Source organism: Lycium ferocissimum, chromosome 5 (genome assembly GCF_029784015.1).
Source record: "Lycium ferocissimum isolate CSIRO_LF1 chromosome 5, AGI_CSIRO_Lferr_CH_V1, whole genome shotgun sequence".
Classification (NCBI taxonomy): Eukaryota; Viridiplantae; Streptophyta; class Magnoliopsida; order Solanales; family Solanaceae; genus Lycium; species Lycium ferocissimum.
Window position 1 is genome coordinate 72,438,328 of NC_081346.1, and position 17,727 is coordinate 72,456,054.

At 33.7% G+C, this 17,727-nt stretch overlaps 2 protein-coding genes across 2 annotated transcripts; one reads left to right on the forward strand and one right to left on the reverse strand.

Annotated features, from left to right (window-relative positions):
* The first annotated feature begins 1,043 nt into the window (after positions 1-1,043).
* Positions 1,044-6,475, forward strand: LOC132057354 (ACT domain-containing protein ACR10). The gene is made up of 6 exons (XM_059449919.1): positions 1,044-1,472; positions 2,866-3,084; positions 3,756-3,861; positions 3,937-4,273; positions 5,187-5,471; positions 6,063-6,475. Exons 1-6 carry the CDS (start codon positions 1,319-1,321, stop codon positions 6,198-6,200), a joined length of 1,239 nt encoding a protein of 412 aa, XP_059305902.1. The 5' UTR covers positions 1,044-1,318; the 3' UTR covers positions 6,201-6,475.
* Positions 6,476-7,458: 983 nt separating this feature from the next.
* Positions 7,459-14,593, reverse strand: LOC132058536 (uncharacterized). Its single transcript, XM_059451005.1, has 13 exons — positions 14,028-14,593; positions 13,334-13,471; positions 12,472-12,553; positions 12,270-12,346; positions 11,489-11,604; positions 10,598-10,706; positions 10,392-10,508; positions 10,196-10,287; positions 9,960-10,026; positions 9,509-9,590; positions 9,296-9,387; positions 8,925-9,068; positions 7,459-8,066 (listed from the first exon to the last, which is right to left on the reverse strand). Exons 1-13 carry the CDS (start codon positions 14,280-14,282, stop codon positions 7,920-7,922), a joined length of 1,518 nt encoding a protein of 505 aa, XP_059306988.1. The 5' UTR covers positions 14,283-14,593; the 3' UTR covers positions 7,459-7,919.
* Between the last annotated feature and the right edge of the window lie 3,134 nt (positions 14,594-17,727).

Consider the following 17,727-nt stretch of genomic DNA (forward strand, 5'->3'; position numbering starts at 1 on the left):
CATTACTATAAGTATTCGTTTCAAAATACTTGCTTATTTAAAAAATTCAGATAGAATTAATCAAAAAATTCCTATTTTATCCTTAGCATTAATTGTTTTACTAAACTTATCACCTTTCTTCCTTTAATTCCTAAACATTTATAAGGACAAAAAGGAGATAAACATAGAAATGAATTGCCAAAAAAAAAAAAAGGGGTTAAATGTACCTAAAAAAACAATTGACAAAAAAGTTACAAAAGTATTTATACAAAAAAATTCCAAGGAAAAAGAAATTTTATATCGTAGATATTCCAGCTAGCTTATTTGTTTGTAGCTTTCTTCACCCCCACATGTTATCTTTCTTTATTTTCTACCCCCACTTGTTTGCTCAGTGAAAATTACTCTCCTCCTTACCACTTCCCAGCCCCAAAAAATATCTTCCTTCGTCTCAATTTAAGTGTTTTATTATTTTTTAGATCTATTTCAAAAATAATATCTTTATCTATATTTAGTGGTGACAATTCAAACATCTTACCTGACAAATCTATAACAACAAGATTCTAAAGACATTTTAGTACTCCCTCTGTTCACTTATCCAAAGATTTTAAAAATAGATTTTCACTTTTACTTGTTACTTTTAGCACATCAAGATAAAATAATTTTTTTTCTATTTTACCCAAATTATTAATTACTCACTTTAAATTATTTTTCAAATCTAATAAAAATATGCATCGATTAATATAGATAAATTGATAAATTATGTATTCCATTTATATTTCTTAAACGGCGTGAAAAGTTTAAAGTGGACAAATAAAAATAAACGAAAAAAGTATATCATATGTATCTTTCATTTAATACCCCAACATTCAAAAGCTTTTCTTTATTTCTTACGCTTAGGGGTCGTTTGGTGCATAATAATTCCAAAATATGGGATAAGTTAATTCTGAAATTATAATCCCGGGATAATTTTAGCCATGCACCAAACGACCCCTTAATGTCTAGTCCAACTAAAACGCCTGAATTGGAACCAGAAGTAGTATAAATCAAGAAAAATAAAATAAACGTGGAAAAGTAAAACCAAATAGCCACCAAGAAATTCCTAATATTTAAAAAAATCTTTTGCAAAGCTAATAAAACAGATGTGTAGGCTAAGGAAGAGAGGTAACACAAAGGAAGAAGAAGAAAGATTCTCTTATATTCTGTGAAGAAAGATTGAATCTTTATTACTACTTATTTCCTTTTTATTTGGTGAAAAAAAAGTGAAAGAATTGGAAAAGGAGGAGAAAAAAGGGAACCCCATCAACTCCATTTGGAGGAAGAAGGAGAGGAGGAGGATATAATGGGAATTTTGTATGATGATGTTGTGTTATTGAAGCATTCTGAAAGAGAAGGTGAACCAACTGTGATTACTGTTAATTGTCCTGATAAGACTGGTTTAGGCTCTGATCTTTGTAGAATCATTCTCTTCTTTGGTCTCACTATTGTTAGAGTTGGTATGTTTCTTACCTCTCTATCCTTTTTGTTCTTGCAAAGTACTAGTAATTATAGTCAAGCTTACATTTTGTGTGTGTGTCTGTGGGGTAGATAGTGAAAAGATTGAATTTTCTTGATATAATCACCTGTTTGTGTGTATATGTTTGTGTATGGCAGAGAGTGAAACTATTGAATTTTCTTGATATATCATTTTTTTTTTTTTTGTGTGTGTGTGTGTGTGTGGGTGTGTGGTAGATAGTAAAAAAATTGAATCTTTCTTGATATAATCAGCTGTTTATGTGCATGTGTGTGTGTGTATGGCAGAGAGTGAAACTATTGAAGTTTCTTGATATAATCAGTTTTTTTTTTTTGTGTGTGTGTGTGTGGTAGAGAGTAAAAAAATTGAATCTTTCTTGATATGATCGGTTTTGTATGTGTGTGTGTGGGGCAGAGAGTGAAATGATTGAGCCTTCTTGATTGTAATCACTAATCAGTGGGGGGGGGGGGGGGGGGGGTGTGGCAGAGAGTGAAAAGATTGAATCTTTGTTGATAAAATCAATTGTATGTTCTATGCAGAATGTAAAAAGATGGAATCTTTCTTGATATAATTAGTATTGCGTGTGTGTGTGTGTGTGACAGAGAGTGAAAAGATTGAATCTTTCTTGATATAATCGGTTTTGTATGTGTGTGTGACAGAGAGTGAAAAGATTGTCTTACTTGATATAATCAGTTTTGTGTGTGTGGCAGAGAGTGAAAAGACTGAATCTTTCTTGAGTATGTTTTTGTTGTTGTTATTGTACTACTGTTGAATTTATGAAATTGAGGGTCTTCTGGTTTTGAGGATTAGTGGAATACTTTATTCTTTTTTTTGGTCTCTCTATTTTCAGAGTTGGTATGCTCTTAGCTCTCTCCTTTGTATTCTTGCACTTCCATATACATCCAATTTAGGGAAGTTTGCTAATATCAACATACAAAGTGATTGTTGTGATTTTTTTTTTTTTTTTTTGGGTGTGTGTGGGGTAATCTTGATATAATCAATTACTAGTGTTGGTTGAGAGTCTGCTGGTTTTGAGGATTAGTGGAGTACTTCTTCCCTTACTGAATTTGTGAATGAAATGCTTATGGTTTTTTCTTAAATTGGGATTCTTTGTTGCAAAGAAGAATTCCACCTACTGGTTACTTTTGGGGGTATGTGAGTTTTTTTCTTTCCAGTGGCATGAAGTTTAGCTTCTATGTGTGTGTGGAACTTGTTTCGACTGTCAATTTTGAATTTGTCTCAAGAGAGTGTTGAAGATAATTCAGACAGTTTGGTTGATAACACATCTGTTGTATCTGAATACATACTGTGATAATTGATAAATGCTGGAGATTTTTGTAATTTGCCATCTTACACTTTTGATTCTTTTGTTGAAGATGTATCTACCGATGGAATATGGTGTTACGTAGTGTTTTGGGTGGTGGGAACACCAAACACAAGGTGGAATTTGTTAAAGAAGAGACTTGTGGAAGCTTGTCCGTCTTGTTCTTCTGCCTCCGGAATATCATATTATCTTGCTGAGTTACAGTCGCCAGGGCCTCCTGATGTATTCCTCTTGACGTTCTGTTGCTACGATCGAAGGGGCCTTTTGCATGGTAACTAATTTGAAGCTTGTTTTGTGAACTTGTTGCACAATGCTTTTTTTTTTTTTTGTTTTTTTGACCAAGGTTCCAAAATATGCTTACTTTGAAAAGTGCTTTTTGTCAGAAGTGTGTTGCGAAAAAGTTCTCGAGAGTAGCAATTTATGTTTGGATAACCAATTTGAAAAACACTTTGGTCAATATTAGCGCAGTAATTTGTGCTCGGCAAAGCTTCCAAAAGCATTTCGCGAATTTTTTTTTAGCTTCTAAAAACATTTTCTACTACTACTCAAAAACACACTTATTTTTTCTTTAAAAGCTTGGCAAACACCTCAACTTTCTAAAATAAGCACTTTTGGCTTCCCAAAAGCTTGGCCAAACAGGCTATAAATCTTGTGAATGTGGTACCTTTTCAATTGAATTAGACTTATTCATAACTGACGGTTTTTTAGTGTTGATTCTTGTTTCTTCACTTTTACCATTATGTTTCAGCTCTCAAGTCTCAAGAAATTTGAATTATCTGAACTATCAGTGCTTAAAAATTGTTTTTTTTAGCTGTTTATTTACTTACTGGAACAATTTATGCCTCTGGTTCATTGTTGTGGTACCGGCTGGGTAAATACCTTGTCCCAGAAGGTTATCCAGGTATACTTGTAGTAATTTTTTTTAGAAAAAAATTATGGCAGATGTGACGGCGGTACTTTCCGAGCTGGAGCTTACAATAAAGAAGGTGAAGATATCCACTACTCCAGATGGAAAAGTGATGGACCTGTTCTTCATCACTGACACAAGGTTCGGAATTTTTCGGGCTCTTAAAGTTGCCGCCAGTCATTTGTAGTTTCTTATGTGTAAATCCTTTTTAATCAGAGAACTTCTACATACAAAGAAGAGACAAGACGATACACGTTACCAGTTGAAATCCGTTCTCGGTGACGCCATGATTAGTTGCGACATAGAAATGGTCGGCTCCGAAATCACCGGGCGTTCTCAAGGGCCATCATTCCTTCCGCAAGAAATTGCCGAAGACATGTTTAGCTTTGAAATACTTCATGAGCACCAGAGTAGATCTCTCGCTTGCAATAAAGCGTCTATCACCGTGGATAATTTGTTGAGCCCTGGTCATACTCTCATCCAGATTGTTTGCCAAGATCAAAAAGGTCTTCTGTATGACATAATGAGGACACTGAAAGATTACAATATTCAGGTACATCATTTTATATCTCGAAAATATCGTCTTGATAAAAGTCTCATGGTTATTTGCACAAGGTAAATAAAATCTCGCAATAACCATATACTACATTGTGAACACCAATATCCCCTTTGCGAAATAAGGCTTCTTAGTTAAAATGTGGACTTTTGATTAACATATATAGAATATTTGTAGTTTTTGTTTGTGCGATATAGTTCATCGGCTGATTGTTGCCAGTTTGTTTCTTCATCAAACAGAATATTGATCAACAATTTTAAGTTATTATGATGTTTAATTTGCTGTAGAAGCACACTTCGTGTTATACTCCCTCCGTTTCAATTTGTTGGTCTTACTTTCCTTTTTAATCCATTTCAAAAAGAATGTCACTTTGTATCTTAAGTACTCCCTCCATCCCAATTTATGTGGCACTTTTTGGTCGGTCCCAAAAAGAGTGCCACCTTTCTATATTAGAAACAACTTAACTTTAAAATTCCCCTTTTACCCGTATGAGATGATTTTATAGCCACACAAATGTTAAAGGTTTGTTTTAGACCACAAAATTTAAGTTTTCCTTTCTTTCTTAAACTTAGTGCTGAGTCAAACGGTGACACATAAATTGGGACGGAGGGAATAACTCTTTACACCCAACATCCTACATGGTATATTTAAGATCACAAGATTCAAAGGGAATTTTGGTACGTTACACACATTTTAGCTTAAGACCACAAGATTGAAAAGTCTTCTTTATTTTTCTTAAAAACTTCGTGCCGAGTCAAACTAAGACAAACAAATTGATACGGAGGGAGTAATAATTTTTTTTTTTTTTTTTTTTTTTGTTCTTTTTGTTGTGTTTGCTCATCATGCAACCACAGTGATACCGAACTAAAGTAAAAGCTTTTTCTCACCAATTACTTCATTGTTATATCAGATATCATATGGACGGTTCACTTCAAAAACTAAAACAGTATGTGAGCTCGACTTGTTCATAGTGCAAGCTGATGGCAAGAAAATAGTCGACCCTAGCAAGCTGAACGCTTTGTGCTCGCGTCTTCAAATGGAACTATGTCGCCCTCTCAGAGTGGCATTGATGAACCGAGGTCCTGATGCAGAATTACTGGTAGCGAACCCCGTAGAGTTATCGGGGAAGGGTCGACCACTCGTCTTTTATGACATTACACTGGCTCTCAAGATGCTCAATATTGGCATCTTTTCGGTAAGTCATGATGCATCACTCTATGATTCACTATTATCTTTGTCACTATTAGGTAATTTTGAGAGTGAGAATGCCTTGGAGATAATCGTGTGCTAGGCTAAAGGCTGGTTTGCTGGAGTAAAAATGGCATGACGTTGATAGAGCCACATAACTTTTTTCTTTTTCGATGGCCGATAAATTCTCGAGGTCCAGTTGCACACATTTTGAAACTTGGTGGATAATGGGCCCGCTCCTCTACCCTTTTCTGCTTAAATACCAAGCTTTTTTCTGCAGCAAGGTCCGAAACCCGTGGAGCCACACCTGTGTTGGATCCTCCAAAAATGCACTACTTTTTGGAGGATCTGTCACGAGCCCGTCGGCATTTTCAAGAGTCCGAGCAACATAACTTGTATGAGGGATATTACAAACCTTTCTTACTGTAACCGAGTGTCTCCATTTGTTACTTCATTTGGCCACTGAGGCAGGAAACTTGAATGAAAATTAGAAAGATGAAAAGATGAAAAGATGCTGCTTGTGTCAATGCTATTTGGCTAGTGTGTTTTAGGTTTTTAAATGTAGTCATCTTAACTTGTTGCTTATCGCAATTTTCAGGCTGAAATAGGGAGATATCTGGTTGGTGATCGAGAATGGGAAATTTATCGGGTCTTACTGGACGAAGGGAACGGTTCTGGTCCCCCAAGGAACAAGATTGAGGAAGCTGTTTGGAAGATGTTTATGGGTTGGCAGTAACGACGACTGAATGTACAGTTTCCGTGTTCATTGCTAAAAGGCTCATTTGACTCGTGCAGTATTAACTTCTACTAGTGATGATACCACCATATGTACAGAAGTGTATAATGTAGAGGTAAAAAAGCTAGGTTCTGTCAAGATTTTGCAAGACTAATCTTGTAGAATCATGTGAAAATGTCAAGAAGTTAAAAGACTTTTATTGTACGGTGTTGATAGAAGTTGTATGTACAGGATGTACTAACTTTAAGATGTATTTTACTTGCCTTTTTCGCAAAGTAATAGCTCCAGGTACACTGGTCATTTGGAAGTTCTTTTCAGGTATAATAGTGTACAGTTAAGCAAGAAGAGCCAATATATAAGTTCTAGCTCGAGTGAAAGGATATAACACGTGTGAAACCTTAGTTTTGCTGACTTTATGAGGTCTAACCTTCGCCACGACATTAGTAGCTTAGCTCTTCATGCTTCTCGCAGGCTCTTTTATAAAGAGAGAGACTGGGGGGGAGGGGGCACGGAAGATTTATCGCTCCAAAAAGTTGTGTTTTCCACTTAAGTTTTATCGGATATAGTATTGCTGCCTGCTGAATCTACCATAATTCTTTAAAATAATGTATTATGATTAGGTGAGGCAATTTTAGCTAGTTATTGGTATCCCCTACTAATTCTATTTACTTGAGTTTCCTAAAGTATAATTTGTTTCCTGTCGGATAATGGAGGAAAGTTGTGGCAAGTTATTTTTAGTCGACATCCTTATAAAGTATTGATGAGTTAAACTACTCGTGATGGTATGAAAGTTAGCCTGGTAGACAATTCTATGACTAACTGTTCTTTACAATAATTATGAGAATTTATTCAAATTCATTTTAATTATGATTAATTCTCTAAATAGATGCAAACAATTAGCTACTCCAATAATTATGTTGATATCTGCTCATGCAATCTATCCATCTTATGATTGGAAAAGGCCTCAAAACAAAACAAAAAAAGAAAAAAACAAGTTTAGGAAACATTTTTGCATCACTTTATTACTGAAGGTGACTGCCTATATGTCCTTTTACACAATTACATCAAGTCACATCAGATCCAATCAACCTAAGGATTATGTCTTTTTTATAGCATGTTTTTTTCCTGTGAATTATGATTTGATGTTAAACCAATATTCAAAAAGTATTTATTTATTGATGCTCGCATCCGAGTAAGCTGTTTACATTACACCCCTGGGATGCAGCTGAACCCCAAACCATGCAGGAACGGTGGGATGCTTCGTGCACTATACTATCCCTTTTTATATTTTTGATTATCGCTAGTGTAAAAGTTCAGTCACACTATCCATGTATATGGATTATAGATAGTTATGTTGAGACCAGAAGAATAACTAAAGTTGACACAGTTAAAAATAGTTGCAAGATGGAGTGAAAATAGAAAAGAAGTGATATGATAAATTATAAATAATAGAACAAAGATAAGACAATGAGGTGTGGTAGAATGATTTTGATTAAACTTTACAGGAGGGGAAGAAAGGGTTCATCCGAGCTTCCTTCGCCACATAATCACACTGTATACATAAGACAATTTTTTTTCATATATATATAATAGATGATAAACCTTCTTGGATGAAAATCGAGCCTCCGCCATTGCTTTGCAGTACTATGAAACTACAATATGCTTTCATTTGGCCTTTTTTTTTTTTTTTTTTTTTTTTGATCTAGTTGTTGTGATTCTTTATAGTTTCCAATAGATACCAAGTCTATGCAAAATCCCAGCAAGCACTGCCCAGAATGTAATCTCAGCAAATATCACATACAATAAAGTTCCCACTCTTTCTGATTTCCACACATCAAAGAATACATGATGTTGAATCCAATTTACCTGAAAAATGGAAAAGGAAAAAAATGTTTACTAGTAATATAATTTTCTAAAAAAGATGACATTACTTGATAACATGAAAAATATACATCAAGATATGACAGAAGTAAAGCCTTAAGAACCTCTACAACTCGAAACAAAAAACTCGCGTGCAAGTTGAGTTATGATAATAACTGACACTACTCACGCAATAATTCTACGTATGCCACTGGTTAGACACTACTGCTGGCGCAAGCTTGGTGACTTCTTGTTCAAGAATTCACATAGAAAAGATAAGGCAAGAAGTCTCAGAACCTTTTTAACTCGAAACCAAAAGCTCGCGTAGAAGTTGAGTTATGATAACAACTTGACATCACTCACACAATAAGTCTGCATAAGCCACCGGTTAGACACTACTTTTAGTGCTAGCTTGATGACTTCTTGTTCACGAATTCACACACAAAATAGGACAAGAAATAAAGCCTTAGAACCTCTACAACTCAAAACAAAAATTCTTGCGTACAAGTCGAGTTATGACAAAAAGCTGACATCACTCACGCAATAATTCTGCATACACCACCGGTTAACACTACTTTTGGCGCTAGCTTGATAACTTCTTGTTCAACAATGCAGACACACAAAGTGGACAAGAAGTAAGGTCTTAGAACCTCTACAACTCGAATCAAAAAACTCGCATTCAAGTTGAGTTATAACAATACGCTGACATCACTAACGCATAATTCTGCATACGCTACTGGACTTAGACACAACTTTTGGCGTTTGATTGGAGACTTGTTCAAGAATTCAGACACACAATACATGAAGTTTTTTTCCTTCTTTTGATTCAACAAGGTTGTGGGATAAGGGGATTATGGTACTTACAAGGTTGTTATCTTCATTCTTGAAAAACCATCCATTAATGAAACCAGCAAAGATGCCTTGTGCTCCCAACACAAATATCAGCATTGCATTCATTCCAATCCATTCCAGCCACAAGAATGGCAGTCTCAGTCCCAAAACATCAATCTATGTATTCATTTCCCAAAAGAAAAAAATATTAGAATTTTATTATGAAATTGATATCTTAGCTTTAAGCTATATTACTCGGACTTTTCAAAAATGTTGCCGCATCTGTGTTGGATCCTCAGAAAATGCACTATTTTTGGAGGATCTGACATGCACCCATCGGCATATTTTTGAAGAGTCCAAGCAACATAGGCTTTTTAGTTTTCAAAGTTGCAGCATTTGTATACCAGTATATAGAATCCGGAAAATACAATTCCAGCAGCACCAGCAGTGAAACAAACATAGCTAAAACTGTATAATTGCTTGTTTAGAGGAATTGCTGCAAGAAAAAAAACAGAATACAAAAAACAGAGTAAATATCCAAAAAAATATTAACTTTCAACGTCAGCAGAAAGGAAAATTTTCATTTTCATCAATTATCGGTGGAACAATGAATTTACCGTCTGTGAAATGAAGAATAAAGGCTAGGATGAGTAAACTAAATCCCAGTGAAACCCATTGTTTTATCCTCTCACCATGACCCTGAAACAAAATTGGTCCAATTTCCATCATTCTTACTCAATTGCTATTGCATAATTGATCGAATGATTTAACATATATAAACTGACAGCATAACAAATATTTACATTAATGTGAATTTTAACCTCTTGTAGCACGCCTATATTGATCGGGCTCTTCAAATATGTTGACGGGTGCACGTCATATCCTCCGAAAGTTGAGCATTTTTTGAGGATCCAACATAGTTGCAACAACATTTTTAGGAGAGTTCGAGCAATATAGGTTGCAAGTAATCTGCTTTATTTTTCAGGTTACAAATCTTGTGTTTTATGTTGTCAGTGTATAGAAGTTAAACTCTTGATAGAGTGACTTCTTGAAAGGCCTCGATGTTACCTTAAAATGAATCAATACATGTCCATAATGTATGCCAATGGTTCCAGACATGATAGCTGAAATTGAACTAACAAAAGAGGAAACAAAAAAAAAATGTGCTTAGCTGAATCCAATTTTAACAAAGGATCATGCACCAGATGAATTCTGAGTTCATTTTTTCGAGTAGTTTCTGGGCTAATTGTGTAAATATCTTTTACATTTTCAGTGCATACAATTCAAACACGAAATATACAAACCTCAGCAAACCTTCAGGTTCAAATGGAGCGAGACACCAGCTGGGAGCATTGTCACGAAATGGACCTGAAGCTGGATAACTCAATGTGCATGCCTAAATATATTATCAATAACAACCAATTAGTCACCATAATTGAGCAATTTCAAAATAAGATTACTAAAACAATAAGCTTAATTATAGCTCTGATATGTTGTGACCTTCGAACGCGCCCAAACAGGTTGATTATAGAGATGATTGATACCCCATACTTGCCGATCCACATAACCTACTGCATTGCAGGCAGGTCCTAAATGACCTCTCATCCCACATTTTACCTGAAAATTTTAGTTAACATTCAGTCAGTTAAGAACTGTAATTATTAGTGCTATTCTAACTCAATAGTATTTTTGTAAATGCTGTTTACAGTGTATCTTTCTGAACTATCTTCATGGTGCACCAGAAAATTCCAGTCAGGAACATAGAGACCATACATTGTTGTCATGTAAACAACGAATGCGACGAATCCTCCGAGCCTGAAACAGTACTGAAGTCAGGAATTTCACTAAGGTTGTTCGAGATATGATATATCTGCACAAAAAGTATGATATTTTGACCTATATACTTAGTGTATAGTTTTCTATATGCAATGTATAATTTTCCGACGAAGGGTGTTCAACTAACCACCCTTCATTGTATATGGCTACACCACTGCCTGCAAACAACACAAGGAATTGCCATAACACGGGCATTCGTCTTAGCCAAAATTATTAGGCGGTTATGGTACTGTTGACGAAATATGCATATAATAGCAGATTCCATTCTATTAATCAGCTATCCATTATGGTGTCATACATAAAAGTAACGAGCTAGCCAACTTTACAGCAGTATAATATTCAGTTCTATGAAAAGAAAAAGTATCACATTTTCTTGATCGTTGGATATCATTGAGAAAGAAATCTGAAGAATTATTATTGAACCATTTTATGCAATATTTCCCAGCAATGACGAAAGTAGGACTTTCACCGGGGAGGGTGGCGGTTTCAATATCTACTATATATACATGAATTATCTTCTTTGACCTTGTATATACAGTGTAATTTCCCGGCAGATGAACCCCCTTCTGACCCTCTAACTCCACCCCTGTTTCCCAATCCCGATGAGTACAGGATCAAGCTACAAGTCTCAATGTATACGAAACACATAAGATTCAACTTTATCCTAATTCCTAACTAGAACCATAAGTATTTTCAAGAATGAAATAATTAACATGATGAATGTAATGGTTTATAGCTTAGAGAATGTTGTGCTTGCTTACCATTGCCATTTATAGGCAGTGAAAATTGAGAAATGACCAGGGGTTAAAGTTGTTGGCCTCAGCTTGGTAGTTAAAATCTCTATTAGAGCCACTATCAAGTACACCAAGGCTATTCTCTGCAAAATTTGCATATAACAAAAGAATATTATATCAGATTAAAACAAGACTTTAACTTCCATATAATAGCTAGGCCAAATACATCAACGGTTCGCCCCCTAAATTGGTCACCATTTTTCATTTAGACACCTCATCGTGTGGTCTGACATGTTAAACGCCTATTGAAAATTAGCGCCAAGTAGGGGCCAGTTGATTCATTTGGCCTAGCACAAAGGCCAAATAGATCAACAACTCCCTAAAATTGGCACCATTTTTCATTTAGATGCCTCATCGTGGGGTTCTAACATATTGAACACATTATTAAAAATAGCTACGAGTAGGGGGTTGTCGATGCATTTCGCCTAGCTCAAAGGCCAAAAAGACCAACGACCGGCCCCTAAAATGGGTACTATTTTTCATTTAGACAGCTCATTGTGGGGTCTGACATATTGAACACCTATTGAAAAATAATGCCTAGCTATATGTTGCTCGGAACCTTTAAAAATGTTGCCTTTCTTGTGTTAGATTCACCAAAAATACATATCTTTCGAGAATCCAACACACATCCGACGGTACTTTTGAAGAGTCCGAGCAACATAAGCGCCGAGCGGGGGTTGGTGTCAATGTCATAGCATTTGGCCTAACTCAAAATTTTTCTGAGTGAAAGAATGGAAGTGGTTGAGACCTGTAGAATACCACACCATCTGATTAATTTCATGTCCACTCCATAAGCTAGATCATATGGTGCATGGGAGTATCCTCCTGCATTAATACATGCTTATGATTAATTTCTATTATTTCAGTTTATATATGTACTTTTGCAAATTTCTTATATTTGTCTTGGAAGTTATCAAAACATTTATACTAGTTCATAGCTTTGGTCATACCTTGTAAAATAATTCCCCAAAAGAGAAGCTTCAATGTCCTTAGTGTTACTTTTCTAATTGCAGCACTAACCTTTGGAACTCTCTGTAAAAAATAGTCCCCATTAAATAAGAAATTCATAAAGTTGCTCTGATAGACTGAAATTACACTTTACAAAATCTGAAGTGGGACCAAGATCCATCTAAGAAAGGGACAGAGCTGGCCTATGCCCAAAAAAGAAGTAGCCCAATATTATGTTGAATGACTCCTAATGGCCCAATTTTCCCTTTAGTAAATGTTTTGTTTCAAATGGCGGATTCTGGCAAATGACCCTTTTCAGACAAGCATTTAAATTTTATTTATATTTTAAAAAGTCGGGCAAATATAACCTTTGAAAAATTATCTTCTCAGATAATGTAAGACTCGGATCTAATGTTCATATATTTCTCAACCTTACAGCCAAAATATTAGACTGTTGTCTAACGTTTACAATAACTTACAAAAATTTAAACCATTTTCTAACGTTTACAATAAATTACAAAATTTTATGATCCAACGTTTTCCCATAGAATTTTCGGTTTGCTCAAAAAGAATCTTTACACTGTTGTCTAAAAAGTCCATAAGTTGTAAGGGAAAAAAAAAAAAAAAAAAGGAACTTGCCTATATGTTTTTGAGCATTTTTGAAAGGTGAAGGGTTAGACCACTTTGTATTCTTTTGTATTTTTAATTATCTAAAAATGCATTTTCCAAAAATAATTCATTTTCCTCCCCCTTTTTCCAAGCAAATTTATCAAGACACTCAATTTTTGGACAAAAGTACCATAGATTGGTAGACCAATAAGTGTGAGTCAAAAAAAAAAAAAATATCAAAGAGATAATATTTACCTTTAAGGCAAGAGCAATTGCAACACCAACAATAAAGAGAAAAAATGGCATTACAAAATCAGCCAATGTGCAACCATTCCATGGTGAATGATCAATACGTGCATATGCTCCTCCAGCATCATCTACCAATATCATCAACTGTAGTTTACCATTCAATTTAAATAAGAGAAGTTAGTATTACAAATAACGATCACTTTAAGTAAAAGCCAACAATTAGTAATGGAAAAGAACAGTAAGGAGAAAAATTATAAAATTCTATCGAGTTTAACTTCTATACAATGACAACATATAAGAATTTTCACTCTATCGAAAAGATAAATGAGTTTAACTTAAAACCTGGATAAGTTTTATAAACTCAAGATAAATATGTGTAAAAATTCACTAGTAGCCTTTTTTGACTCTGTAATTGAAAAATAGCCACGGTGTTAGAGCTTTAACTTCTACATGTGAAACTTTAGAGTAATGTCATAAAATTTCACTTGCGGAAGTTGAAACTCCAGGACAATGACTATTTTTCAAAGATAGGGCTGAAAAGTGATCAGTTTGCCTTCTTTGATAAATATATGTAACTGTCACAAAAAGTAGAATAAGTAATCTAGAAGAATATGTTAGGTTAAGTGTTGTAATATGTTAAATTGCACCAATAATGTGAAAGTAATTTTACGTTGTTAGTGTATACAAATTAAATCCGTACCACTATAGTGAGGCCTCTAAATGCATCCAATGTTGCAATCCTTCTGCTCTTTTGCTTAATAGGAGATTGTTCTTCTTCTTGTTCCAATGGCTCGTCCAATATTTGTTGCTCATTTTCATGGCTAACCAAATCTTGATTATTATCAACTTTCTTATCTAATTTGCTTCCTTGATGGCTAGTAATATCAATTACTTCTTCGCTAATATGTTTCTTATGATTGCCAAATCCTTCTTCTAACTTCTTGGGATCCTCCATATTGAAAGCTTTCACTCTTTTTTTTTTTCTTCAAATGTCTTGCATGAATTTATAATATATGAAAATGCAGCCCTAATAATAAACTATATAGATAAATTGATGGAGAATGGACTTGGCTAAAATCAAAGCAGGCCATATTAATTGTAGGGTCTAATTTGGACGGGTCTATAGAAAAGGTTTTTTTTTTTTTTTTTTCCCTTCTTCTAGTGGCAATGTTGAATGAGTTTTTAAATTCTATTGATAATTCATCAAAGAAATTGGAATTAGACAAATCAAGAGCTTTCTCTGGAGCAATTAAATGAAAACAGAAAAAGAGTCTACAATTGATTGCTTTGAAAAATATATATCACGCATGGTTCACTAATTCTTTTTAGATGAGTAATAATAATAGAAAGAGGTTCTGACATGTACACTAGTATAGAACAACTCACACCACATCATTCACTAAGACCTATTATCGAAGATTGTAAATACTTGTTGAACATCAACGAGGTCACGCTCAGACATGTCTAAAGGGAGACCAATGTGCCGATTTTTTAGCAAATGAATCACACAACCATGAAGAGGCTTTGATATTCTGGAGTAAACAATTTAAGGAGATGAATTTTTTTATCCCATTGGACTTAAGTTGTGTTTCTTATGAACGATTTTAAGATCTTTATTTACTTTGTTTTTCCACTGTACCGAAAAAGATACCGTTGATTGACGTTAAAAACTTAACTTAGGTGCTCATGATGGTGTATACTTTTCTTACGCCATCAGGTTAAAAAAACTTACAACATGTAACTTTTGATAATAAGTCTAATTGGTAATAGAGAAAATAAAATAAATGATTTATTAATTATAAAATTATAATAAGTCAAAATGTACTGATAGTGTTAAATCCTTATAACGGTAATATGATCGATGTATTGATCAAGAAGGATGATGATCTTGCCTATACAGTTAAATTAGACTGCTTCACAATTGAATCAATGCCACGGGATTATTGAATGTACAGTATAACATTATATCTACTTCTTTAATTTTTAAACCGTCCTATACAGTTTTCAACTCTTCGACAGCTTTTGGACGTGGGTCAAACACATACGGATCATAGTATAATCATAATTAAAAAACCTTAATTTTGTATTATGTTATTGAATCTATCTGCCCTAGCAACATTTATTAAAACTTAGGTAATCTTTCAACTACGTACATGCTCATATAAGTCATAACTGGTTGGTAAAAGAGTCAAATGGAAGAAAACAAATTAAAGAGACTATAAAAAAAGGTAGCATTGCAACTCTTCCAATTTATCTGAGGAGGAAATCTGTCTTGATCTATTACAAAGTTATTTCAAAGAGTTTCCAAAGAAGCAAACCAATCTGATTGTAACCAAAAGTATAGTTTTTAAAAAAAAATTAAAATACTATATTTATTTCAATTTATGTGGCGGTTTTTGACTAGCGGCAAAACAAAGGGGTTGTGATCATATAACATTTTGTGGCTTAAAAGCATGTCATTCAGGGTATAATGGAAAATTTAAAATTAAATTGTTCTCAAATATAAAAATGTGTTATTTTTTTAAACGGTCTAATGGGGATAGAGTGCAGTTAAATCCAAAAGTTTTTCCAACAAAGATTATGTACATTTAAGAAATATATGAAAATGGAACGAAAAAACACAAAGATTCTCTAATGTATATGATTATTAAATCTATATATATATATATATATATATATATATATATATATAAAAGAGGGCCATAGGCCCGGTGATGTGGCACTCTCTAAAATCAGGAAAACTATTTATCTTTTATCACAAATTTTTGGCTTTTTCACCTTTTAATTTATTTATGTAATATTAAAAATAATCCAAAAGTCACTTCACTAACTCTCTACATTATTGCACCTGTTCTAAAATCCTAGTACTAGAAGTCACCATTTAAGACACAATGTTATGCTTACCGTTTCTAATCTCTACTGAATAGATATGTCCTTCCTCTTTTGAACGACACAATGTTATGCTAACCATTCCCAAAAGCCTCCTGAAGTTGTCTTTAATGGTTCTCTTGATCATTAAAATATCACCACAAACATTTTCAATTATGCCATCCATTAACCACGTTCAAATTTCTACCGTTCGCAATGCCATTTATGTATTTTATAGCTCTTTGCTTCTCAATCTAGACCCATCATCCTTCCTGACTAATATGCATATCAATAGTCAACTGAATGACAGAGTTTTTGCATTGAAATGATATCGTTTTTTTCTCCATATGACTTTCACTTAGTCGGAGCTTCAATTTGGGTACCAGCATCGGTGAGAATAAAAAAATAAAATAAAATAAAAAAAAGAATGTTTTTTTCTTTTTCTTCTATACTGTCACGATTGTACTTGTGCTTCAGGTTCAACTGTCAAGATATGATCTTCTTGATTTATATATTTGATTTTCAACAAATGCTAAGATTTCAATATATCCATATGTTTTGTGTTTCTCTAATGAATTCTTTAAATCCTGACTATTTTTACTTGCAAGAAAAGTTTGGAGAAAGCAAAGATTAATTTTGTCAAATGATCTTTTATATTGGTGTAATTAATTAACTTTCTTACGGGGTATGCTACACCCCATAATCTCTTATTTTGATCTAAAGGGTGCATCACACAAGCTTCACTTTATTTTGACACAAATATTTTTATCTTTCTACTTTAATTTTATTTTAAAGTATTCCAACCATTAGCAAGTTTGAATGACAAACCATAAGCTCAGTTACATTAGGTTTTATTGAAGAATCTAAGAATTAGTTTTTGTGTGTGTAAATTGTGGTCATGACGCTAAAGGTAACTCAACCCATATATTTATCTAAACCCTAAACATGGTCCTTATATTAAATAGACATTTTAGAATGAAACCCTTATAAAAGAAAAGTACCAATACATGTTACTTAATTGTCCGTCCATGCACTGAAAGTTAAAATTAAAAAGAGAGATGACTGTAGTGTGCACAATCTTATTACATGATATGTTAATATTAATATAACTGAACATCAATTAAGTAGGAAGGTTACACAATTAACTTCTCATTGAGAGGACTATTCCTTAAGAAGTGTCATTTTAAAACTACAAATAGGTAGTCAATGCTTTATTTATTTGAATTATTTTGCTTTATTTTTCTTAGACATTTGTTGTCATTCTTTTTTTAATAAGTTTGTCTAACACTATTTATTTGTTGTTTTATTTTTTGGTACTGTAAAACATTTAACATCTATGTCAATCAAATTACCAAAAAATAAAAATAAAATATCTAACACGCGAAGCACGGGTTAATTAACTAGTTTATATATAATATAAAGCTAGGCATAGACAAGGTAATGTGGCACCTTTCTATGGCCTCCATTCCTATTTACCTTTTTTTGACCTTTTTTTCAATTTTCCCAATTATTTTATTTTAAAAAATAATCTA